Source organism: Natrix helvetica (genome assembly GCF_964273705.1).
Source record: "Natrix helvetica genome assembly, chromosome: 2".
In the NCBI taxonomy this organism is placed as follows: Eukaryota; Metazoa; Chordata; class Lepidosauria; order Squamata; family Natricidae; genus Natrix; species Natrix helvetica.
In genome coordinates this window covers 184170580-184197418 of record NC_138552.1, presented here as the reverse complement: position 1 = coordinate 184197418, position 26839 = coordinate 184170580, and the positions used below count along the sequence as shown (strand labels likewise).

The window sequence follows — 26839 nt, the reverse complement described above, 5'->3', positions numbered from 1 at the left end:
CAAACCACTCAGAGTTGCCTGAACTGTGAGATTGGCAGCAGATAGATAGATAGATAGATAGATAGATAAATAGATAAATAGATAAATAGATAGATTGATTGATAAATAGATAGATAAATGGATAGATAAATAAATAGATAGATAAATTGATAGATAGATAGATAGATAGATAGATAGATAGATAGATAGATAGATAGATAGATAGATGTTGTACTCTATTCCTAAGCATTAGAAAACTACCACTAGTATGTAACACAAAGAATATATGATGCCCATATACAATTGAATATATAGCATTCTAGTAGTTAGCGGCAATGTGAAAATATTAATCACTTGCTATATATCAATGACGGAGAACCTTTTAGACACTGAGTGTCCAAACTGAGCGCACATGCCCAAACTGAAAGGTGTGCATATGCATGCGCACATGCATGGACATGCACACAGCAGAGACCTGGAGACCAGCTGTGCCAGTGGGAGGTGGGGCATTCCAACACTAGCAACAGGGCAAGAGGTAAGATCTTTTTCTTTCGTGAGCTTCTGTTTCGTCGTTTGCAGGGAAACAGATGCCCATGAAAGAAACGCCATGGAGATCTGACCTGGGGCGACAGCATGCATGCCAGCAGAGAGGGCTGTGTGTGCCACCTCTGGCATGCATGCCATAGGTTCGCCATTACACCTATATACTTAAAAGCTGCCCTTATTTCCTAGTCATATTATTAAAAAGGAATGGACTGGTCTTCCTCTCCACAGCTCTTAAAGTTCTTAGACCAGTGGGTCTCAACCTTCCCAATGCCGCAACCCTTTAATACAGTTCCTCATGTTGTGGTGACCCCCAACCATAAAATTATTTTCTGTTTTCCTTATTTTTTTTGAAAATATGTGTTTTCCGATGGTCTTAGGCGACCCCTGTGAAAGGGTCGTTCAACCCTCAAAGGAGTCCCGACCCACAGGTTGAGAACCACTGTCTTAGACTTTAAAAGTAATATATTTTCCTATTTTTTAAATGAATTACTAATACAATTTTAAAGTGTTCTGATACGTCTTCAGTAGTGTAAGTCCTCTCAGTCACCTTACATCATCATAACAACTTGAAGTAGACAATTGCGGGATTTGTTGTCTAGGTTTTGAAATGATTAACAGCCAAAACTATGTAACAAACAATGGTAATTTTTATTTTACTACTTTGCAAAGAGTATGTATCACGTACACGCAGGTACAGTGGACACAGCTTAAGCCATCAATATACTTTCTTTATATTCCCTATCGCCGTCACAGGTTTTCCTCCCACCCTTTCCTCACTGGCTGAGTACTCAAGCCGTCACAATCTATCCAAGACGCCTAAAATGAATACATTTTCCCCTACCCTTTATTTACAATTCATCTCTAATAATAATTAGTTTCTAGGGTTTGTCTCTAGTTGCCAACACATTCTAGATAAAACCAGTTTTTGAACAGGCCAAGGGCCTCTCATCCCTTTGTTTCTACGCATTAAGCTCAAGCAACATTTATGAGATAAGTACACAGTGTATTCTTTTCGAAGGTTAGTATGTCCTGCTACAATTTCTGTAAAAACAATGAACTCCTTTCTCACACAATGAATTTGGCTGCAGAAATCTGGACCCCCACTAGATGACAACAAAACCATATGGAAACTCCAAAACTCCTTGCTAACATCTACTTGTTCTCTGTCGGGTGATAAGTCTAGCGGATAATCTTGCACAAAGCCAACTAGCTGAGGAATTTTGAGGTTCAAAGTCCACATAAAGTTGCCAAGTTTGAAAAATACCGGTTTAGTACACTCTGCAATTATGATGATTCCTTTGGTAAATGATGATTTCCTTAACATCACTTGGCACACTCTGCTTAGATACGTCATGATGTAGCACGCCCCGCCCAAGAATTTAGAGAGGTAGGAACGAACTGAGGGCGGAAGCCTTCCTGATGCCATGATCTTATCTGAGCATGCGCCTCTCCAGAGCGGTCCCGTTTATTTTGACTTAGCTCTATGGCGTCCATTCTGTAGGCGTTCGGCGCATGCGTATTGCGAAGAAGAGAGGCACTCGAGTTCCAGGAACCGGCGGCGGGCGAGCATGGTTGTGTTTAACCTTAGTGGCGCCGCTGGCCATGGGCTGAGCTTGACGGGCTCCGGGATTTCGGCGTGACAGGCTGGGCATAAGGCGGCCGCAGTGAGGGCGTTGGAGGAGGCCTGGCTCCGAGGATGGAGAGAGCCATGGAGCAGCTGAACCGTCTCACCAGGTCCCTGCGCCGTGCCCGCACTATCGAGCTGCCGGAGGGTAAGAGCGCGCGCTACGGGGACCGTGGATGCGAGATGGGTCTGCTCGTCCGAAGAGCTGCAGCTTGCAGGTCGACGGATCACAGGAAGGAGTGAAAAGGAAAGTCTTAAAGTGGGGTGTGGAGATCTAGAAGGAAAAATACTTCCTTCTAAAACTAGAGACGCCTTCTTATGTTGCAGAAAGGTTTTTTTTTTTGGTGGGGAGGAGTGGTTGACTTCAAGCTTTTTCCTTTCCTTTTCTTCCACTTAATAATCAAATATATCAGGAATTTCTTCTCAGCTAGGCAAAGTGAGAACTAAGTGTGCTGAAGTTCAGAACTTGTTCCAAAGGTACTTTTTCAAGAGGGTTTTCTGGTTTTTCTTTGAAGATGTTTCGCTTTTCATCCAAGAAGCTTATTCATTTCTTCCCCACCATCCAGTCAGAGCTTGGGTGAAGAAGCAAAACATCTTCAAAGAAAAACCAGAAAGTCCAGTTGCTTCTAGTAAAAGCACCTTTGGGACAACCATGACCTGGATGACTGAGACTCTCCATAGGCATTAAGTTCAGAATTTGTGTCAAAGAGTGGATGAATTGGAAAGGATCTTCTGTCTATGTAGTCTAATGCTTTGCTTGCAGCGGGAATCTACTAATTATTCAAAATAGTGGCTACCTGGATCTCCTTAGAAAAACCTCAAGCCACTGGAATTCATTTGCTCATTTAAGTAGCTATTACTGTACTGACTCAATTTTCAGACTATTTCTGATATGATGCCTGAACGTTACTTCAAATTTCAACCTCTTCCCTTTTGTCCTGCTCTTGATTTCTATTATCTTTCTAGAGAGAATAGGTAGCCGTGCTCCTACTTGGAACCCTTTGAATGTTCGGATAATGTGTTATCATGTTTCTCCTTAGTCTAATTTGCAAATTTAAAGGGGTTGCTGGGCGTGATCATCGCATCAGTTTGGAGTGAGTGTTATCAATAAGCTGATGACCCCTAGTTAGGCTTTGTCACTCTGGACCAAGCCAGAGATGCTGTGGAAATCCTGCACCAGTATCTAGAGCCTGTGAAGATCTGGTAGGAGTGAAACAGGATCACATTCAAATCAACCAAGACAGGCCTGGTATTTGGCAGTAAACTACCAGACAATTCAATAACCTTTGTCCTTGCACTTTGGACAGGGTTGAACTTCTCCTCAAGGAGATAGCTTGTGACTTGGACTTTTGGCTGCTGCCCAAGCAGTGGGTGGAAACTGGCCAGAATGCATTTTGTACATGCTCTATTTATGCTCTTACTTGTTCTAAGATGCCTTGGCAATGGTAACTTAAGCCCTGGTCACTACTCATGGATACTGTTGTGCACTTTGCAAGGGCTTGGAAATTGTAGTTGGTGCAAATAGGGGAACCCAATTATGGATAGAACAATCTGATCCATGTAGAATTTTACCAACGTTATAGTTGCTGCGTTGGTTAGCAGGCAGCTTCTTGGCCCAATTGAAAGTGCTGGTCATTATCTTTCATGGAGCAAGACTAAGATGTAGCAGATAACACCATATCAAAATTTTATTTATTTGTTGTATTTTTATTCCAAGCAATTCTCAGTGTTCATAATAGAAAATGAACATACACAGCAGATAATCGCAAATGGGCACTAAATATAAAAACAATAGTACCATAAGCAGTATGGGGATTGCATCATTTCCCAGATGCCTCTGGGATAAATCAATATTAAATTATTTCTGAAGATCAGCAGCAAGTGTGCCTTTAAATCGTGCAGGAGACATGACTGAAAATTCTCCCAGGCCCAGAGAGCCATCAAAATGTTTATGTGTGGTCTGGACATTTCAGGTTTTTTTTTTTTTTTGTATTCACAAGTCATTTTAACTTGCAATTTACATAGCAATAGCACTTAGACTTATATGCAACTTGCTCATTTTACTGACCTCGGAAGGATGGAAGGCTGAGTCAACCTTACATCCTCTTTCTGTGTAATTTTCATTTTAAATTTATTTTTAAAAAATACTTATTCATTACTAGGGAATAATTTTAATGTTACTGTTTGTACTCCAATTATTTGTGTTGATAAACAGCTGAAGCACATTTGCTTCTATTTTTTTATTAATATTATCATTTTATCCACTGCTTCTTCAGAAATACAGTATTTCGAGATAAGGATGTTGTTTAGTTGCTGTGTGAAGTAGCTTCAAATGTATTAATGCTATTGAAAGAATTCCCTGGGTACCTAATGGGAAAGAAGCTCCACTTCTTTGACAAATACTATGTAACGAAGAATGTGCAAATATCCTGTACATACTATTCTGATTAACACATATGTGTTTACTGACTGTAAAAGGAAAATGTCAGTACCAGAAAATTTTTGTTGATGCTTCTACAACATTGTCAAAGCAGTAAGGTCATTTTATGCTTCAAAATTTCTTACAGCTATCATTTATTTTCTACACAGATAGTGAAACTGCTGTTTACACATTAATGCCAATGGTTATGGCTGATCAACACAGGTGAGTCTTCACAAGCATCTCTTTAAGAAAAAATGTTCAGGCTTTGCATATTGGATCACAGGAAGAACTGTTTTTTTAACATAATGGAGGTGCAATATTTATGTCTACTGCTGTTTTTCATTTGATGTCATTTGAAGCTTATTTTTTATTTTTTAAAATTATGAAATGTTTCCATCCTAATCATGACAGAGTTGACAAAAGTGATAGTTTTTAAATGTTTCTTGCTTGCGATCCAGTTAAGTGTTACAAGAACTTTAGCCAAAATATGAAGAAAATGTCAGTGTTGAATAAATTATATTTTCTCATTTCATTTTTTTAAAAATGAAGCAATTGTTCACAGCCGGATGGTTGAAGGTGCTGGTAATAAAGTTGCTGGTAAGCAAGCTAGAACCACATTGCTCTTATTTGCTCAATGTATACATAAATTTTAAACTCGGTAGATTTTCTAAAAATATATATACTATTGTTTTGGATATAGTAATCTTTCCCATCAATAAATGTAAACTAGAACTTTTTATAAAGATGTTTCCTATATAAAGTAGAAAAAATGTAGAACTGTTTTAAGCACTATTAGTGAAACAGAGAGGAAAGCAAATGAAAAATATTTTATAACTATGCCATTAGGTTGGGTTCATTTCCTAGTGACTGCATGAATAAATGCCTGCTCTATTAGCCTATCTCCAGTGATATACATATTGTAGGTTTTTTCAAGGACATTCTCATAACCCCTTTGAATATATCTACCTTATCTATTTTCTTTCTCTTCTGTTTCTTCAGCCTTGCCAAGTACAATCACTTTTTTCTACTTCATCATTTGTTAACATCACACACATGTTCATTTGGCATTTTTCTTTCCATGTATGTCTTTATTGGTCTTTTTTTTATATCTTAAGCAAAAGCCTTATTTGTTTAACGAGTTCAATAATCTGTACATGCTGTTGCATTTGTTTTTTCCAGTACAGTTATATTGGCTGGTCTTTTAAATTTTCTGGCCACAGAGTCTTGTTCTTTATTTATTAACATAGAAAGTTAGTACATCAGGTGCTGCCTCTGAAGTCCTTAAACAGTTCAGTAGGTGTTTTAACTGTGTCCGTGCTGTTCTCTTGCTAGCTGTTCTTTTTCCTGTACAATTAAATCACTTCCCAAATATATTCTTTACCGATACATCATTCTTTAGGATGTATAATCCTCTTTTAAAGGATTTTAATAAAAGTGCTTTATCTTCCTTTAAACTTCCAATTGCCTGTTCCCTTCTGTGATTATTCTTCTGATGTTCTTAAAAGATCACCCATTTTTTTGGTTATATTTTTCCTTTTGTTGATTAGGAGGTGTCCTTTCTTCGCTGCCATTGAAAATCTATATTCCATTGTGCTTTCTTTTTGTGCCATATACTTTCATTCTTGCTGTTACGATAGCTTATTCTGAAAATGACCTCAATCTTACTTGAAATTTGGGGAGTTTTTTTCTCCTTTGGTTTTCATACTATCCCTTATCTCCTTTCATTATTTCTCAGATTCATAGTCATTTAAGTGTATTGAATATGTTCCTTACCTTGATCTTATGCTGTGGCTATTCATCAAGCCTTGTTTGAACACCTATTCTAACTATATATTTAATATCAAGAACTAATGGTGTGTGTCACAATTTCTGAAAATATTGAGGCTGTCTGGATTACAGGGTGGCTGAGAATAATTATGTAGGTGGGTATATTTAATGGCAATCAACGCCTCTTAAAATTTGCTGTGGAACAATTAAAGGAACACTTGCATGTCCTGCTTTTAAATATTCCACTGATGCAATTAATATTCAACTGGGTATTCAATTTTAAACTGAGCAGTAAGGTGGAGTTCCTGTTTTCTTTGACTTGCAGTGATGTGTCATACACAACAGCCATCTGTTCCCTATTAAAAGTAGCTGAAAATGCAGCCCTCTCACTAACAAAATATGTCTTAGATCTGTTTCAGAGTTGCTGTCAAATTCAAAATTTGATGTCAATTATGCATTTGGACGTGTGAAGAGGAGCTTGCTTCATATTGCAGCTAAGTAAGACAATCCTCAGAATGTTGTGAAATGTGTTAATAATCATTCATTATAGGCTCAAATTTTCCGAATTCTATTTTTATTTTTAGTACATATTATTTTTTAAAAAATTTGTTTGATGATTACATTTTAAAATGTTTTTCATTTTTTAAATAAAACAATCATTAAACTTAAAGAAAAAATAAAATGTAAAAAATAAAAATGCAGGCTAAAAATACAAATTGTTGTTTTATCATCGAGTGAATGCCTTCCAGTTGGCTCTTGGCAATTCCCTGCAGTTTTATGGACAAGACTTCAGAGTGGTTTGCTATTGCTTCCTTTCCAGGTTTGAAAGAGTGTGACTGTCCCAAAATTATTCAGCTGGTTTTGTATCTAAGGCAGAACTCACCATCTCCAAGTTTCTAGTCTGATGTCTTAACCACTACAACACACTGCTCTCATAAACACAGACACAGACACACACACCCTATCTTTTGATTAGTAGAGAATATTGTGTTTTCCGATGCAGATAAATCATAAATTTTCAACAACTATTCCTTGACCAATTGACCAATATCAATTTTTCAATTCGTTAATATAGACCATATTGCCAAAAGTATTCGCTCACCCATCCAAATAATCAGAATCAGGTGTTCCAATCACTTCCATGGCCACAGGTGTATAAAATCAAGTACCTAGGCATGCAGACTGTTTTGACAAACATTTGTGAAAGAATGGGTCGCTCTCAGGAGCTCAGTGTATTCCATCGTGGGGTGCCACCTGTGCAACAAATCCAGTCATGAAATTTCCTCGCTCCTAAATATTCCACAGTCAACTGTCAGCTGTATTATAAGAACGTGAAAGTGTTTGGGAATGACAGCAACTCAGCCACGAAGTGGTAGGCCACGTAAACTCGTCCAACATCAATGTGTGACCTCACAAATGCGCTTCTGGAAGAATGGTCACAAATTCCCATAAACACACTCCTAAACCTTGTGGACAGCCTTCCCAGAAGAGTTGAAGCTGTTATAGCTGCAAAGGGTGAACCAACGTCATATTGAACCCTATGGATTAGGAATGGGATGTCACTTACAGTAAGTTCATATGCGAGTAAAGGCTGGTGAGCAAATACTTTTGGCAATATAGTGTATTTCTTCCTTTCAGTCTGCTGCTTGCTCTGTACATCCACCATTCCTGATAAATTCCAAAACTTTAGTATATAATGCAACATCACATTAACATCTTTCATATTTAAATTTTTTCCTGTAAATCTACTAGCAAACATCAATACATTATGCCCTATATGATATGGGCAGGTGATAATTGATCAATGAGCCCTCAAACGTTTTTGCATCTCTAGCATAGGAAAGTTGATGTTCGTCCTTTTTTAGTACATTCTTTGAATGTATTCTTTCTAATACACTGCAAATTTAATTTTTTGATTAATTTCAAATATACTTTAAATTTCTTACGGAATATTCAATGAACCCATAAATGTGGCCTTATGGAAATTCTACTTTGTTATTTACATGTTTGAAATATCCCAGAAATGTCAATTTTAAAAATGTTCTTGAGCTTCTGATAGAGATGCACTACAGGTTTTATTTTTGTCATGTATTTCATTCAGTCAAATATCAAAATAACTCAGGTGCCTTTGAGGCATAGAATGTATTAATAGTATGTTGAGAAATCTGTAGGATTTGCCCATTCTTGGAAGCAATGTTTGTTTTTGAGCTATAATTTGAAATACTGAAAGTTCTTTTATTTGAGGACAAGTCTTTGTGTCATATTTTATACACCAGACTAGTAATTTTTAAAGACATAAAGAATCCCTAATTTAAGTACTTGCTAACTTATTTAACATGTTCAGCTTTGTCTTCAGTTTCAGTATTTTAGTTACTCTGTAGTAAACAACATTTTTTTATCCTAGCCGATCATCTTAATTTTCAGCTCAATTTTTGTTGAAATGATGCTGAAATGAAAGTCATAACTTTTAAATTTAATATATCATCGTGTTGTTTCTTTATTTGTGAAAATTTTTCTACTGTTTTTTTTAAAGAAAAGATGTTTCTAAACTTTCTCCCATAGCTGTGGATCAGTTGAATGTCTAATTCTGTTGCTAAAAAAAGGTGCAAATCCTAATTACCAGGATATTTCTGGGTGCACTCCACTTCATTTAGCTGCTCGGAATGGGTAAGTTCTAGTGGAGTTAGCTATTTGAATAGTAGCTGTAACAAAAATAGCTAAGCAATGTAAATCTTTGATCTTTTAGTGAGCCTTTTTAAGAGGCCTAATGGAATCTTTGTTGAAATATAGTGATACTAATATTAGTCAGATTTGAGGATTGTTCAGGCTGCTAAGTAATACTTAAGAACTATAAGAAGCTATATTTTTGTTCATCTTCTGGATGTGATCGATGCAAATATTGCCAAATTATGTTGCATGTTTTGAGATTTAAAGGTAATCATGCAAAATGATTGTTTAAATCCAAGGAAACCGATAACCTGCATTAAAAATGTTCAAATAATATATACATGTTTCTTAGCTTTAATTTTAATTACATCTCATTTCATTCTCTCCCTGCCCCCCAAAAAATTAGGAATAATGTATAGGGTATATTTAAATATAATCAAGTTTATAATAACATGCTTAGCTCAGTATTTCATTTTCAGTCCAACTGAACTGAGGACATGGTTACAGTATTGTCAAGTAATTTTAAATATATTTATATAGTTAGTTTCCATTAACCTACTAGCCCATTCTTCTTTACGAATACTAATAATGTTTATTATTATTTTAATTATTATTATTGTTGTTGTTATTATTATTATTATTATTATTATTATTATTATTATTATTATTATTATTATTATTATTATTATTAATGTAATAATAGTGGCTCAGTGGCTAAGATGCTGAGCTTGTCGATCAGAAAGGTCGGCAGTTTGGTGGTTCTGTGTAACGGAATGAGCTCCCCTTATTTGTCCCAACTTCTGCCAACCTAGCAGTTTGAAAACATGTAAAAATGCAAGTAGAAAAATAGAGACCACCTTTGGTGGGAAGGTAACAGCATTCCGTGCACCTTTGGCGTTTAGTCATGGCGGCCACATGACCAGGGAGATGTCTTCGGACAGCCCTGGCTCTTCGGCTTTGCAACGGAGATTAGCACTGCCTCCTAGAGCCAGAAATGACTAGCACATATGTGCGAAGGGAACCTTTACCTTTACCTTTAATAACTAATAGTTACTTCATTTGGTTAGATACGTTATAAACCTCCTAATGTCCAGTGGGATTGAGGGGTATATATATTCATATATGATTAAAACAAAAAAGGTTATTAGACATATGACTGATATTTAATTTATTTTTCTATGCAGCCAGAAAAAATGTATGAGCAAGCTACTGGAGTACAGTGCTGATGTCAACATTTGTAACAATGAAGGTCTGACAGCAGTAAGTGCTATAATTTTATTCCTGCCATACACCTGACCATCGGATGCTGTAACCATCAGTCATAAATGGTTGGTTTCCAAGTGCTCAAAAGATCATGTGACTGGGTTGGTGGTGTGGCAGTTGTAACTTTGAGGATGGGTTGTAACTAACTTTTTTTTTTAAACTGTTGTAACTTTGAACATTTGTTAAGCGACTGGTCATAAGTCAAGGACTAGCTGTACTTTTATATACTTTTCTAAAATTTCTAAATTAATGGAGAGATCTTAAGTATTCTGTTTCCATGAACATTAGACCTTTGTTTGGCAATGAAATGTACTTGAGTAAGCTGTAAATTTCCTTGCTGAATGTGTGCTCTTGTTATCTTTTGACCCAGATCCATTGGCTTGCTGTTAATGGACGAACAGAACTGCTTCATGATCTTGTTCAGCACGTTTCCAATGTAGATGTTGAAGATGCAATGGGACAGACAGCCCTTCACGTTGCTTGTCAAAATGGCCATAAGACGGTAAGTTGAGGAAGATAGCTTGAACCTCAATGCTCTGGCTTTAGATTGTAAACATTTTATATGCAAGGGCTCCGATCCTAGGAAATCCCAAGATTATGTATTGACTCTAAGCAGGTAATATTGTTATGAAATAACAGCTGATTTTGAAAACGATGGACTCCTCAGTTCAGCATAACATTAAAATTTTTAGATCTTTTAGGTCAGGGGTGTCCAACTTGACAACTTTTAGACTTGTGGACTTCAACATCCAGAATTCCACAGCCACCCAAGGGAATTCTGGGAGTTGAAATCCACAAATCTAAAAGTTACTAAGGTTGGACAGGCCTGTTTTAGACATTTAGCTGTTTTATTCAGGTATTAGGCTGAAACAGTGACAGCATTGGTTGCACTTTTTGATGATTTGTGGTGTTGTTGTTGGCAGTGATGCGTTTTTGTCCCACTCTCTCTCATCTGTTTATATGTCTGTCTGTCATCTTTAGAGACAACATATCCTTGAAATCTGGTACATTGTACTAATAAGGCTTATGTAACCTGTACACTACATTCTTAGTTTTAGTTAAATATTTTACAGTATTTATACACATACTTATTTACAAGGGGCTTAATTCCTTGGGAAGATATTATTTAGTTCTTGGTAATCTAACTGATCTCTCAATTTTAATGAAGATTGTTATTATTTGCGAATGTCCGGTGGGCTTCTCATGGGGGGCCGGATCATGAAAGAGGCAGAGGCTGCTTTCTCGGGATGAGAGCCCAGATCTGACTCCGTGGCTCTCTTTTATTGGTTTCAATAGGGTGGGTGGATACACATTCATAAACAAGAAAACTACGTAATGAAAAGATACAATTTCATGTATGGAAAACTTCACATGTACATATATCATTGATTAGACAGTCAGAGATATCACCGTGACAGTAAGGGATGGAATGTTTATCTATGAGCCCCTTTTTTATGGGGGCCATAAATAAAATGTTATCTTCGAGAAATTCCTTAGTGCCCTTGTTTACATCACACTCAGAAGTGTTAGACTTCATGGCACCAAATAAACAATTAATCCCACATAAATCAGAAGATCTGCAACATCACCTCTGTTTTTTTTTTTTTTTTTAAGATGGTCAAAATTCCTCTAAAGCTATGACATCCCCAGTGGATCCCCCCTCCGGGAGAGCCCTTAGGGAGCCAATACACCTTTCCAAAGGAATGCTTTCTGATTCGGAGTCCTCATCAGCCTCAGAGGCAAATTCTAAAAGAGGTTTTTTACATTCGTTTTCAACAGTGTGCTTCAGCAAGAGGACATCATCTCCAATACTGTTTAGTCGCTGTTTCAAGAATGCCAAAAGTCTCCCCATGATGCATGGGCCAATTATACATGCAAGGAGCAATAAAATCAAAGGACCGGCTAGGGCCGAAAGGAGAGTAGTCAACCAGGGGGAGAGATTAAACATTCCTTGATACCATGTGTGAGATTGGGAGCGTTCTCTCTCTCTGTCTTTCAATCGGGTATTTAATTCTGCCATAGAGTCAAGCACGATGCCCGAACTGTCGGTATAAAAACAACATTCCTCTTTCAAAGCTACACACAGACCGCCCTGTTTTAAAAGTAGCAAATCCAAACCCCTTCTATTCTGTAAAACAACTTCAGATAGTGAAGTAAGAGAATTCTGGAGAGCAATCATAGATTGTTCAATGCGTTCGAGATCGGCATCAATTTCAACACTGAGCCTGCGGATGTTTTGGTCAGCCACAACCATTCCTGCGATGCCTGTTGCCGCACCGGTGGCTCCTAGGCCCAGGAGAAGGGTCAGAGTCATAGTAGTAACCATTTCACGTTTTGTTCGTAAGAGGTATTGGGGTGTTTCCATACGAGAAAGGAACTCATTAGAAAAAACAGACATTTTAGGGAGAAGATAAATCTGAATACAAAAAGCTTTTTGTGTATATAAAATGTCTCCACTGACACATGCAGTAGCGCCAGTGGAGCAGGCCCAAATAGAGCCATTGGAGGGGACAAAAAATTGACCTTTGTACCGTCGGGAGAGATCGGCTGTGGGAAGGAGGGTGTGCATAGTAGTCCATCCACCTGTGGGAAGCCCTAGTCTTGCACCAGGCAACCACAATTGGCAAAGGTGATAAGCATCAGAAGAAGCATTAATACAAAAGTGAGAAAAGTTAGAGGGTACATACCCAAGGCAACAACCTTGACCTTCAATTGAGCACACTGTTATAGAAGAATTAGACCACCGGCAAGTGGTATCTGAGGTACTATTGGCAAAAGGTAAGGCAGAACCTATGGCTTCATAAAAAGGGGGTTGGGAAGACATACACAACCAACACCTAGTATCATTGCGAGGAAAAGTACGGGCTGCCTCGAGGGCATCACGCGCAGAGGAAACCAAAGTCACCAATGGATTATTGTTTTTTGTCAAGGGCTGTAAAAAGGGCGAACTAAGTTGCAGGTTTGGGCCTACAGGTGGAGATGTTTCTAAAGACATGGTAAGACGAATTGTGAAGATATTACCTGGGTGACTGTTTTTGGAGTTATCATTTGACCTTCCCCCCCATTTTTTCCCTGCAAACCATTCAGTAATTGGAAGATTCCTGCCATATGATGTAAAGGTAACAGTCATGGGGTTAAGGCGAACACCGCAGCAGGCCCAATTGGTACAGGAATTCCAAGGCAAATTGTTATCAGGGCCTAGTACTGCTTTGATATAGTCCGAGGTATAGGGAGCCGTCCACCAAATCTTTCCGGTTGACACACATTGCCAGGACTTACAATACCAATCAGGGGTGGTTCCACATTTATCCAGGTGGGAGAGTTCTGTAAGATGTCCTGGGCAAATATACAGGCCTGGGCCAGTGTTCCAGATCTGTCGAGGGGAAGGGTCACATTTAGTCTTATGTTTAAATCCATGAGCACCGACCAGCATTTCAGCAAAGTCAAAGGAAAGCACAGGAAACCAAGGCCACAGAGTTCGATTAGAAATGGAATAAAGGATGTTTCCTTGAAAGTCCAAAATAGTCCAGATATAGTTTACGGGACGGTGCTGATTCCGTTGTGCATCGGACAAGGAGCGCCGCAAACGGGGAGCTGCAGGAGCAAAAACATGGGAAGAGGGCAAGGAGCGAAATACGCCAGGGGAAAAATGGATAGCGGAAAGAAGGGAAACTTTCATGACAAAAGATCTTTTTTGCTTTAGGAAGAACAGGGAACACACATAAGTGCCATAGTCCTCAGAGGAAACGTTAAGAATTAACAAGGAAGTAGAACAAGGAGAAGATATTATATAAGTGTTGTTAGAGGGATGGATCGGATCTCCATCCCTTAGCCATGTCCACTGAGCTGGATGCAGCAAGGGATGGCGTTGTCTACAAATAAGCTCCGCACGACCCCCGGAAGGGGTTTGTACTCGACAATGTGGAACTCTAATGTAGGCACTCAAACGTTCAAAAAGTGTACATTTAGGGAGTGAGACACGTAGATCAGGAGGAATAGGAGACGCAGAGGAAAAAAGGTTAGAGACAGAAGAGACAAGAGAGATCAAAGACAGAATCAACAAAAGGATAATGTTGCTTTTTTAATTGGTCGAGATGGCAAGGACGAACGCAGCGAGCTGGAACCCACAGAACTCGATCTTGTAATTGTACTGCTGCGTAGCCTTTTCCCCAAGTGATCAATTGAACAGGACCTCTCCAAGCTGGATCAGGAAGGTGCCTATAATAAACAAGAGGACGAGAAGAGGGGAGGGGAGGAGTGGAGAAATGTCTAGAGGCGGCAGTAGAGGCTGGGGATCCGGTTAAATTAAGAAAATTCAAAGAATACAAACAAACATTTAATACATTTTGTAACGCCGGGAGTGACGGGGGGCTTATGCCTTTGGACCCCAAATGTCTGTCCAGGGCTTGTTTGAGGGTCGAATTTGCCCTTTCCACAATAGCCTGTCCCTGGCTATTGAATGGAATGCCAAATTAGCCAAATTGGGGTACACCAAATTGTTAGGTACCCAAAATCCCTCTTTTTTATTTGTTTGGAAAAACAGTCCTTAAAGTACCAATGAACACGTTCCACAATGGCTTAACCTGTGGAATTAAAAAAAACCCAAAATTTTAAAACAATGTTCCAATTAATACAAAATTACAAAAAGGCCAATAAAAAATAGGCCAGGCCATGGTCAGTCTTTAAAAGGAAAAGTTTGCCCAAGGCAATAAAGGCTGAAAAAAAAAATGAGAAAATGTGGCCAAAAATTAAAAATTAGATAATACAATAATAATACAATAATAGAGTTGGAAGGGACCTTGGAGGTCTTCTAGTCCAACCCGCTGCCTAGATAAATAAATTTACTTCTAAGGAGCCAAAAAAAAGAAAACATAAGTATCCATTTGCCATAATAATTAAAGGCCAAATCATAAAAATTAACTTCTTTGTCCCCAGAGGGGAATGCCCCAAAACACTGGGAACAAAATAAAACAATTTGTTTGGCCTGGTTGAGTGGCATATGGCAAAATTGTGCCAGTCCCCAGGCATTTTGATAAAAAAATCAAAAATAAATCTGAAGAAAAAAAACAAGTTAAAAAAAAATACCTAGAAAATTAAAAATAAATTAACACACATAATGAAAGTCAGAAATATAGTTAAAAAGCTTGTTAAGAAAAGATGTGAAAAATTAAAATAGCAACAGACAATTTTCAGTGTTGCAAGAACAACAGTATTGCAAGGTAGGAAACTTTCATGAGAGTACTTATAAGCAATTTCATTCTCCATCCAAAAAAAACAGTCTTATGAAAGCAAAGAATCGAGAACAATAGGCAAGCAGGAAAGTCATACAGACCACATAGTCAGTTAAAAGACACTGAAAAAAGAAGTTATTTTGAAAATAAAATAAAAAATCAAATTTTGGAATAAAAAAAAAATAATGTTAATTAAATCAGTCCAATTTCTACAACAAACCCAAGGTTATTAATTCACAACTGCCTAAAAAATTAATAATAATGACAAAACATTTTAAAAACGGAGCCTTTTTATCTTTAAAAAAAAATCAAAAGAATTAGCTAACAAGTTACGCAAACCACGAATGGAATGCTCAAAATCTCATTAATCTTTTCAACTGTGGCAAGGGCACGAAAAAGAAAAAAAAATCAAATAAAAAACTTTAAGTAGCAGCAGACACAGAGGGACGAACCCAAATAAAGATTCCCCAATAGCTGCCATAAATTAATTAGCAAAATAACTCCGTGTTCATTTAAACAAAGAAAAATTTGGAGCAAAAAAGATTGTAACATTTCATGCAGTTATGCTTTACTGGAACAATCTGCAATTCATACAATACAATACAATAGCAGAGTTGGAAGGGACCCTAGAGGTTCTCCAGGCCAACCCCCCTGCCTAAGCAGGAAACCCTATACCGTTTCAAACAAATAACCATCCAACATCCTCTCAAAAATCTTCAATGTTGGGGCATTTACAACCCCTGGAAACAAGCCGTTCCACTGACCAACTGCTCTAACTGTTAGGAAATCTCTCCCCAGCTCCAAGCCGTTTCTCTCCTTGACCAGCCCCCACCCATCGTCTCTTGTTCCACCCTCAGGTGCAGACTGACTCCCTCCTCTCCGTGGCAACCCCTGAGACATTGGAACAATGCCATCATGTCTCCCCTACTCCTTCCAGTAAAAAATCATTTATTTATTTTTTAAAAGCCAATTAGGTTATATCTTTGGGGCTCCAATTAAAATATCCATATAATGATTTACCAAAGCCAATAAATAGCACTTATACAAAAAATTCAATTCTGCAACATAAATCTAAATTAAAAAAAAACTAAATAAATATATAATCATATCTACCAGATCAAGATCGTTCCCAAGTCCAAGAAATGCCCTCCGGCATTCAAACGTAACATTTCCCTTTGCTAATTTCATCAAAAGCTTCATTCGAGCCTCAAAATTATCTCTCTGTTGTTTTCCTGCAACCCTAACCCTAACCACACAGGCTCTTCCAAAAAAAGAAAAAGGGGGGTGAAGGTGGGGGACAGGACAAACTCCTTCTAAAGAAAAGAAAGTGGGGGGGGGGAGGAAGGCAGCAGACATCCCGAAGAGGGGGAGGTGTGGGGAGATAAGAAGCAGACTTACAGAGTTAAACTTTTCTTACGAAGCAGGGAAAGAAAGGATAGAAAAAAGCAATCCTTTAAACTAATTACTTCATGATCTTGTGGAATCAATTTAGGTGGAGAGGCAGAAAACATATGTTTATTCCCCTCCTCTGTTGCTAATTGTTCCTCTAACAGTGGAGAAGCAGAAAAATTAACATCACCATGAGGAGTTAAGAGACCAATCGAAGATGATTTTAGAGAAAGAATTTTTAAGATAACACTTTTGCAGGGGTTCTTTGTGTCTTGTGGAAATAAATTCCCAATCTTTTCCACATAGACATTTTTACACAGCCCTTTTCCGGATTTCCAAATATAAAAAGGCCAAATTAAATTTGCTTGGTTTTTGTAAATTTTTTCCATTATTCTTTTTTAAAATAATAATTTAAACCTTGATTGGTTTACCAAGTTTTTGCAGGTCGCACCTGCTTCTTGGTTAACCTTCTTTCTTATACTCACGAGGGGATCCGTAGTCTTGCTTCAGACGGGATGTATGCATAGCCTCTTCCAGGCAGTAAGCAAAGAAAGTCAAGAGACGTACAGCCGAAGCCATCACGTCGGGGGACGTATAGTCTCAGAACTATCACGTCGGGGTCACCAGTTGCGAATGTCCGGTGGGCTTCTCATGGGGGGCCGGATCATGAAAGAGGCAGAGGCTGCTTTCTCGGGATGAGAGCCCAGATCTGACTCCGTGGCTCTCTTTTATTGGTTTCAATAGGGTGGGTGGATACACATTCATAAACAAGAAAACTACGTAATGAAAAGATACAATTTCATGTATGGAAAACTTCACATGTACATATATCATTGATTAGACAGTCAGAGATATCACCGTGACAGTAAGGGATGGAATGTTTATCTATGAGCCCCTTTTTTATGGGGGCCATAAATAAAATGTTATCTTCGAGAAATTCCTTAGTGCCCTTGTTTACATCACACTCAGAAGTGTTAGACTTCATGGCACCAAATAAACAATTAATCCCACATAAATCAGAAGATCTGCAACAATTATTTTTATTTATTACTAAATTTACCGTATATGCCACTTAACTCACTCTCAGTGACTCTGACAATTATGTGACAAAGTCTAAAATGTAGAGCTAAGGTAGAAAAATTAAGTTTTAATTTTAATTTCAGAACATAAGGCTTTTTTTATTGGAGAACATGTTTTTGATATTATACATAACATAATATTGTAGATTTCTGCATGCAACAGAAATAAATTCCATTGAGATTAGCAAAGGTGCCTCAAAGTGAGTGGGCATAGGACTGAAGCTTAAATCATATTTGAAAATTTATTTCATTATTATTATTTTCTTTCCCAAAGACTGTTCAGTGTCTTTTAGATAGCGGTGCAGATATTAACAGGCCCAATGTTTCAGGAGCAACTTCTCTCTACTTTGCTTGCAGGTATGACTTGTTCTGTAGTTTAAAACATTACATGAAATGTGTTCTGTGTTAAAATTGCCATGAGCCAACTGGACAAGTGGGTATAATGCTGGCTTTGCCCTTCTCACCTCTGTTCTTAATTAACTGCGTCAACCGTCTTGACCTAACTGCACTCTTGGACTTAAGAAAGTGTCTTGTGCCAAATTAGACCAATTTTTCACAGTAGGTCCATGCAAATAATTTAGTGAAAATGCTTTCCTCACAGTTGCTTTTCTGTTTGCTTCATTAAATATATGTATGAAATTGATTATGTAATCATTGTAATACAATTAAGTTCATCTGTGATTTTAACAGTAATGCAAGTACAGTAAATGTTTTCTTCTAACCTCTGTGTGAAGGATATCCTAATCCGTTCTCAGTCAGACTTCCTTACAAGGGTGCATATTATTTATCACATGTTTTATGGATTGTAGAAGAGAATGGATGACAGCAAAGCCTCTATTAACCAGTTCTTACCAGGTTTCTATGTTTTATATAGCCATGGCCAAAGAGACACTGCACAGATTCTTCTGTTGAGAGGAGCCAAATACTTGCCAGATAAAAATGGAGTAACCCCACTTGATCTTTGTGTACAGGTATACATTGGTTTCAACTTTATATGGACAATTTAAATGTACCTGTTAATTTCCATTGTAATCATTAATCATGGGAACATAGGTGTTTAACATTTTATGAAGGTGCTGATAGATGATCTAAGAACAGTTACTATAGAGGCCGCCAACATGGTGCCCACAAGACATATATAGTTCAGGTATCACCTCCAAAAAACATGCTAGTAACTGCCAGATATTCAATTAAAATAATATAAAGAAAGGGTGAAATTCCATAAGATATTTTGGGTTATTTTTTTCTCTCATTCCTTCATTTGTATGGCACCCATCTCAAACAAGTAAATCTGGGCAGCAAATAACCATACAATTTAATAAAGCCAATTAAAACATAGTGCAAAAAATAAATAAATACATATAGCAGCCAACAAATATTATAGTCCTAATATATTATTAGCATAACCAGGAAATGAGGCCCTTCACACACTTGGAACCCCAGGCCAGGGCATATTCATATCTATGTTTTTTCAAAGAAAAGGCCTAAATTCATAGTCATTCCTTCCAGTAATTTGACTGGAATTGGCATAATGTTGGTACTCTCTTTTATATTGTAAAATTGTGGAAAATAAATTTCTCTAGTCGTTACTATTCATTATTGTGTAGAATAATGTATCTTTATTTAAAAATTCAAAAAAAATCATTTTTTTTTTTACTTTGAGATGTGTGCTAAAGCACTTTCATGACAATGAGTTCTAAGTTTTTGAAATAAAATGGCCTTGCCTCCCTAGCAATGAGCCCTTTTAAATTTGCACCTGTGTGTGATCTCATCAAATATTTCAGTTATCTTCAACATTTAAGAAACAATTTCTGGAGGTGTAGAAATGTCTGCTTATGTGAAAACACTTGTTTTTTTTCAGGGTGGTTATGGAGAGACCTGTGAAGTTCTAATACAACACCATCCTAGACTTTTTCAAACCATTATTCAAATGACACAAAATGAAGATCTTAAAGAAAACATGGTAAATTCAGTTTTCCTCTTGTGTTAAACCTACAAATTGATGTGTAAGTGCTTCCTTTAAGTAAATGTATTGTCTCTTCTATGAAATTCTAAATGAATCATACTTATAGTCAGATTCTATATATGTTTATCTGGAAAGACATCTCAGTGAAATTTATTCTAATTTAAGTATACATTTTCATAGTGTTATCCTGATAGCCTGCAACCTCCTTTAAACTCAAGTGGAGTTTGTATCAGTATAGCTCTGCATACATAAACTAACTCTTATTAGTAGCAGAAATGTTAAGTCTTATGTTAACTAATGTGATAATACATCTTAATGGCTTCTCTTTTTATATACAGTTGCGCCAAGTCCTAGAACACTTATCTCAGCAGAATGAAAACCAGTACCTTAGAATCTTAACAGGTCTTGCTGAAGTAGCTACTACGAATGGCCATAAATTGCTTAGGTAACATAGTTATTGTTATTTCTCCTCCTCCTCTTCCTCAGATGGGATATTCTGATTGCCATTCAAGATGAAGGTACATAGATTCAAAGATAATAGTGAAGCAGCTGGATTTTTCTGAACAGTCACAAGGGTATTGTTTAACAAAAAAAACAACAACAACAGAAAAAAGGAAATAAAGCTAAAATATGGCTTTGAATGTGAAAACGGTTTAGTGATATTTATACTGATAAAGAATAAGCAACATGTGTCATTCAGATGCTTGGATTAGTTCCACCAGAGATACAAGAGATGGATACAGAACTAGCATCATTTTCTGCATAGAACTCTTATTTCCTGCAAATAGAATATGACAGTGATTTGTCAACCTGTGGTCCACGGACCCTGGGGTGTGTGTGCAATGTTGTCACAGGGTGTCCATGAATGCTTGAAGAAATGTTATGATTTAAATCTTAAGTCTTTGGGGGCCGTCGCCCTGTTCCGTGGCCACAAAAGTTGTTTAAAGGGGATCTTGGTGAAGAAAAAGTTGAGAACTAATGGAATATGACACAGTAATTGATCGGATGGCTTATCTATATTATTTAAAGTCTCTGTCAAAAAGTAAGAAGAAGATTTGTGAAATGATTCATCTATATTTTGATGTTTGGATATGGCTAAAAATGTAAATGGATTTCGAGAATGGGGCCTTCAGTCTTTATTATATGACAGCTTAGAGCATGGGTGTCAAACTCACTGCTTCACATTGCTGTCACATGACGTTTCATGATGTTTTTCCCATTCGCGGAGCTGGGGTGGGTGTGGCCTGTGCATGACACATGCAGACGGCGGGGCACCAGTTTGACACCCCAGCTTAGAGTTATTTGCATTGCTGCAGTATAATTTTCCTATGTACATTTTGTTAATTAAAACAAATGTGTATGCTTTATTTTAGTTTGTCAAGTAATTATGAGGCACAAATGAAGAGTCTGTTGAGGATAGTGAGGATTTTTTGCCATGTCTTTCGTCTTGGCCCGTCCACTCCCAATAATGGAAATGATATGGGCTACAATGGAAATAAAACTCCAAGAAGTCAAGTGTTCAAGGTCAGAAAAGTAATGCTACTAGATATTAGTAGAAAAATGGATAGTACAGAGAGGAATGTTATAATATATGTGTATGTTAATCCACATGAGAAAAATAAGTAAATTTGGTTGATACCTATTTACCGTATTTTTCGGAGTATAAGATGCACCTTTTTCCCTCAAAAAAGAGGCTGAAAAATCTGGGTGTGTCTTATACACTGAATACAGCATTTTTTGTCTCCCGAAACTCCGTCCCCTTCACCAAAATGCATAGCTTTTAGGAGGCTTTCAGAGAGCTTCTGGGGGCTGGGGAGGGCAGAAATTAGCAAAAAAATGGGCCATTTTTTGCTCATTTTTGGCTCCCCCACCCCCCAGGATCACTCTACAAGCCTCCTAAAGGCTATTCAGGTCCTTTAAAAAAAAGAGGGGGGTATATTCGCGAAAAACGTGCCGTTTTTGGGAGGTTTGCAGAGTGCCAAAACTTTTTTTAAAAAATTGCCTCTTCAAAACCTTGGTGCGTCTTATACTCTGAAAAATACGGTAAGTTGGCTCGCCTTGATTTCCGTCTCTCCCTGTAACTATTACTGTTTTCTATTTATATATTTAAAGTTCATTCTATTTAAAATGTTAATAAGTTTATGCAGATTGCATACCTTTAGTTGATTAGTTTAATTACTTTTATCCAAATTTATCTGGCACAATACCTGGAAACAAGGTTAGAATTTTTATATATTTTATTATTATTTTTGAAAATCTCTTGTATATGAGGCAGTAGATAGTTTACATATAGGTCTTGGTGTAAGACTTAATATTTATAGTTTCTAGTTAATTATTTCTCTTTTCCACATTATTTCCACGGCTACCGTCTTCTAATACATATACAGTGCATACATTTTTTACTTACCTAAAGGCATGACGACTGTTTCTCATTTGTCTGATGCAGTGACACTTTTTGCAGTTAAATAATTGTTCCATTTATTTATGGCTTTGTTACTTAAATGGGTTTAAAATACTTTCTTCCTGAAGTTATGTTTTTACTATTTACCTCTATTATTGTCACATGCCTGATTTGAACACTCGCCGGGAATGACTGGTCCAAAGTCACCCAGCCAGTTTTTATGCATAAGGTGGGACTTGAACTCACAGTCTCCTGTTTTCTAGGCCAGCAACTTAACAACTACACCATACCAGCTCTCATTTATTTATTTTTAATATTTTATTTTAATATTATTTATCAATTATCAGGAAATGGTTATTTTCCTTATGGACAGATATGCCAGGAGAAATGGCCTCCCTACTTGTTTAATTAAAAAAGAAAAATACATTAGAATTGTAATATTTTCAGGTTCACATAAGTACACACACACACACACACACACACACACAAACTATTGTACATTCACCTAAAATTTATCCCCTTATCTTATATTTGATAGCCTTTGGAATTACTCTGGCATTCATTAGATGAATGGCTAGCCCTGATATCTGCAGAATTAATGAAAGACAAAACCAACATCTCTTCTATCCTGCTGAAGCCAAAAGGACCCAATCAGCAAGAAGATAACATTCCTGCACCGATCTTTGAAGTTGCTTCAACTGAAATAAGTGTACTTTCTGCAGAAAGAGAGGAATCTAAACTGTATGAAGTTGGCAGTGCTCAGGAAGCTTATGTGGACTGCCAAGATGTTATTTCTGTGACAGCAAACCGGCTGAGTGCTGTCATTCAAGCATTTTATATGTGTTGCTCTTGTCAGATGCCTCAGGGGTAAGTTTCAGACCTTTTCATTTCCTTCTTCCAAGATCATTCAAAATGTGGGATTTTCTCTGCCCTGCTTCCCACTTAATGACCCATGTGTCTTGGGGTTACAATGATAACCGGGACTGCCTGGATTTCTGCTGTTAAATGATGCGATTAGGTTACGTCATACTTCATTATCACAATGCTTAGCAACTGCAGTCCTGGTTCCAATTGCCATTGTAATTCAAGACTGACCTTATACAGTAGTTAAATATTCAATCTGTGAATCCTAGATCTCTATTTCTGTCCTCTGACCAGAACCCATATATGGTCCCAGCGGAATTCAAAGAATTATCAGAAGTAAATTTTAACACAAAGAGGAATTTACAGTTTCTCATTTATTTATTTGGGAATGCACGTAATTATCAGGAGGTAGTTCAAATAGGAAAACTTTGAAGAATGAATGCACATTAATAAAACTGTCTGAACATCAAAGCCAGTGGACAGATGCCAGGGAGGTTATACACATTTAGGATCCCCCAAAGAATTCTTATGACCTCATGCGATTAACTCTGGGTAGGTTCACATGCCATTAAGTCACCGTGGTTTAACTATACTTATACATCATATTGATGTTCACACACCACAGTGGATCATAACAACAAATTATGGACAAGTGCAGTACATAATTTCAGCCTTTGTATTCTCACAGTGATAATATGTATAATATATATGATATCTACATATATGTAATTGTGCCCTAGGCTCTATTTTAAAACAACATGTTGTATAATAAGTGTTCAAATTAGATTATTAGACCATTAAAGGTGTTTGAACCTTCTCCTGGGAGTGCATTTACACTTCCAAAGCCAAGTGTTTTTGTAAAACATCCCCCCCATCTACTTTTTTAAGTTAAGAATTTGTGCATATTTTTTAAATTATCCTTTAAAAAACTTTTATGGATAAAATGTTTAATATAGAGCAGATAATCTTAATGAAGCTGCTTCAAGAGTAGTTTTTTTTATATCTTGAAAAATTGCAATGAATTATTATTTTTACATTGGATACTTTGTTAAACTGTTTGGACCTTTGTTTTGTTTGCAGAATGACATCTCCTCGCTTCATAGAGTTTGTCTGCAGACACGACAATGTTCTTAAATGCTTTGTAAATCGGTATGTTGCCATAAACTCACATACAAGTTGCACGTAGCTCAGTGAATGTAATAGTAGTATCTGGTTGGAATACATATCTGATTCTTAGTAGGAGTCTGGCAACATTTTTATTCTTTTAAAACTTTTCTAAAATAACTCTGAGAGGGATCGTAAAAATCATATAATGGACCAGTGCAGATTAGGTAGCAAAATAGCCAGTACGGACTACTGTCCCATCACTTCTTGTGCTCATGAGGAAAAAATTTGGGAAATGGGCTTGTTCTGAGGTGCTATTGTTTTATGTAGGTGGAAAACTTGAGTGATTCCAAATGTTGCTCTATTACAGCGATGGCGAACCTATTTTGGCTCGCGTGCCATAAGTGGGGGGAGCGCAGGGGGGTCGTGTGAAGGCGTAATGCAATGTGCGACCCCCCAGTGCGCATGTGCGCACTATAGGCGCGACCCCCCCATTTGTTCATGCTTTTTTCACCCTCCCCAGGCTCCAGAGGCTTTATAGGAGCATGGGGAGGGCGAAAACAGCCTCCCTGCCCCCCGGAAAGCCCTCTGGAGGCTTCAGGGACCTTCAGGAGGCTTCCCTGAAACCCCCGAAGCAGTCAAAACGACCCTCCGAGCAAACCAGAAGTCACTTCTGGTTTGCTCGGAGGGTCGTTTTAAGCGCTCCGAAGGCTTCAGGGACCTTCAAGAGGCTTCCCTGAAGCTTTCGGAGCGCTCAAAGCTACCCTCCGAGCAAACTGGAAGTGCGTTTCCAAACTTCCGGTTTGCCTGTAGGGCTGGTTTTTTGGGCTCCGGAGACTTCAGGGAAGCTCATGAAGCCTCTGGAGGACCTCCGGGGGGGGGCAGGGTGGGGGCTCTTTTCGCCCTCCCAAGGCTCCTATAAAGCCTCGAGCCTGGGGAGGGCGAAAAATGGCTTTAAAAAAGGGTGAACTCAGCTGCCCTGACAAATGGCTCCGCGTGCCACCTGTGGCACACGTGCCTTAGGTTCGCCATCACTGCTCTATTAGAATCAGTCAACTTAGTGTTACAACAAAATCTTTTGTCAATCTTTTGTTTAATTTTGAGTTTGACGCAGGTTTTCTATTTCATGCACGCTCCTTCTTAGACTTAAACATTGAAGTTCACTGTAATTGCTCTCTCATTTAAAGCAGCTAATGTCTCTGTCAAGTCTTTCACCTTTGGGGCTTCTGGCCTGCCACATTTTCTACTGTGGGAAAATTGGAGGGAGGATTATACAGAGAGTGGGTGATATATAGCCGTAACAACATTCTTTCTCAGAAAGTCAAGGCCATCTTGTCCTGCAGCTGCAATGAGGTGACTGGGCGGCAACTCCAGGTTCAGGTGGTGCCTGATTGGATGTGATGGACATGGAGGTGCTGGGCAGGGACTTGAACTTTATTTTGGGTGGGGAAAACCCAGAAGCTTTCAGATTCGGGTTTTCCCAGATGTGCCAATATGACATCTCTAATAAAATGGAACTTTGAGGAACTTCAAGCCTCGGAGCTTTCTTTCATTGAAAGAACCCTGACAGTCTTCTGACTTTGTCCATATTCTTTTGAATTAGTGATCTACGTTCCATTTTTCTCATTTTTCCAGAAATCCTGAAATTATATTTGATCACTTCCATTTCCTTCTTGAGTGTCCTGAACTTATGTCCAGATTTATGCACATCATAAAAGCACAGGTAAATATTCAAAGCCTAATTTAAAATTCCCCTCCCCAACGAGTCCTGCTCTGTAGCCTCATAGTGGTGGGGGTTCTCCTGGGAGGGATGAATGAAGAATGTCATTTGTACAGTATATGCCATATTCATGCATATTTCTAGGAGGGTAACTGAAGGAATAAAGATAATCCCAGATGCCCAGCTAAAGGAAGCAAGCACCAATATTGGGAAGGAGCTCTACAGAAAGATGTTTGAAGCAGACAGTCACTTTAATGACAATGGCAAAGGCATCCATTCATACTGAGTTGAATTAAGAAGGCAGTGGCAAACCACCCCTGTATTTTTGTCAAGAAAACCACATGCATAGAAAATATAAAATGATTGATGATACAGTGCCTCTCAACATGATGGCACTCAACATGCTACTGAGGTGGCATTTATTTCACAGGTAGATGAAAGCCTTTGCAATGTTTGTTAGCTGAGGAAAGAAAATCCAGAGCTGTAAAGAGAAAATCAAAGTGGGAATATGGAACACAAGAGGCACGAGCATGGGAAATTTAACACAATGAAAGATGAAATGTATCTATTACTCACTGGCATCTTAGCTATCAGTGGGTTGATATAAACTGGAATTGGATGCTTTCAGTCAGAAGAGCACATTGTTTATTTCTCAGGACATGAACATCAAAGAAGAAGTGGCAGTGTTTTCACAGTTAGGAATGGTTTAGCAAGAAACTAAAATTCAATTACTGATGGAATAATATCAGGTAGAGTTCTTGGATAATAAACAAATAACAAGGGATGATTTGTCACCTAGGCTAAGTTTTTAAGCAGG

General features: G+C 37.9%; 1 protein-coding gene across 2 annotated transcripts in view; it reads left to right on the top strand.

Moving 5' to 3' along the window:
• The first annotated feature begins 1994 nt into the window (after positions 1-1994).
• Positions 1995-26839, top strand: part of HACE1 (HECT domain and ankyrin repeat containing E3 ubiquitin protein ligase 1) — a 54280-nt gene continuing 29435 nt past the window's right edge. For both annotated transcript variants that reach the window (XM_081943652.1, XM_081943653.1), the window contains exons 1-14: positions 1995-2297; positions 4739-4793; positions 6747-6836; positions 8901-9005; positions 10190-10265; positions 10639-10770; positions 18242-18324; positions 18842-18938; positions 19829-19930; positions 20272-20378; positions 21307-21457; positions 22873-23201; positions 24279-24347; positions 25938-26025. In XM_081943652.1, the coding sequence (XP_081799778.1) occupies positions 2222-2297; positions 4739-4793; positions 6747-6836; positions 8901-9005; positions 10190-10265; positions 10639-10770; positions 18242-18324; positions 18842-18938; positions 19829-19930; positions 20272-20378; positions 21307-21457; positions 22873-23201; positions 24279-24347; positions 25938-26025 (1560 nt within the window). In that variant the 5' untranslated portion in view covers positions 1995-2221. The remainder of the gene's footprint in view (positions 2298-4738; positions 4794-6746; positions 6837-8900; positions 9006-10189; positions 10266-10638; positions 10771-18241; positions 18325-18841; positions 18939-19828; positions 19931-20271; positions 20379-21306; positions 21458-22872; positions 23202-24278; positions 24348-25937; positions 26026-26839) is intronic.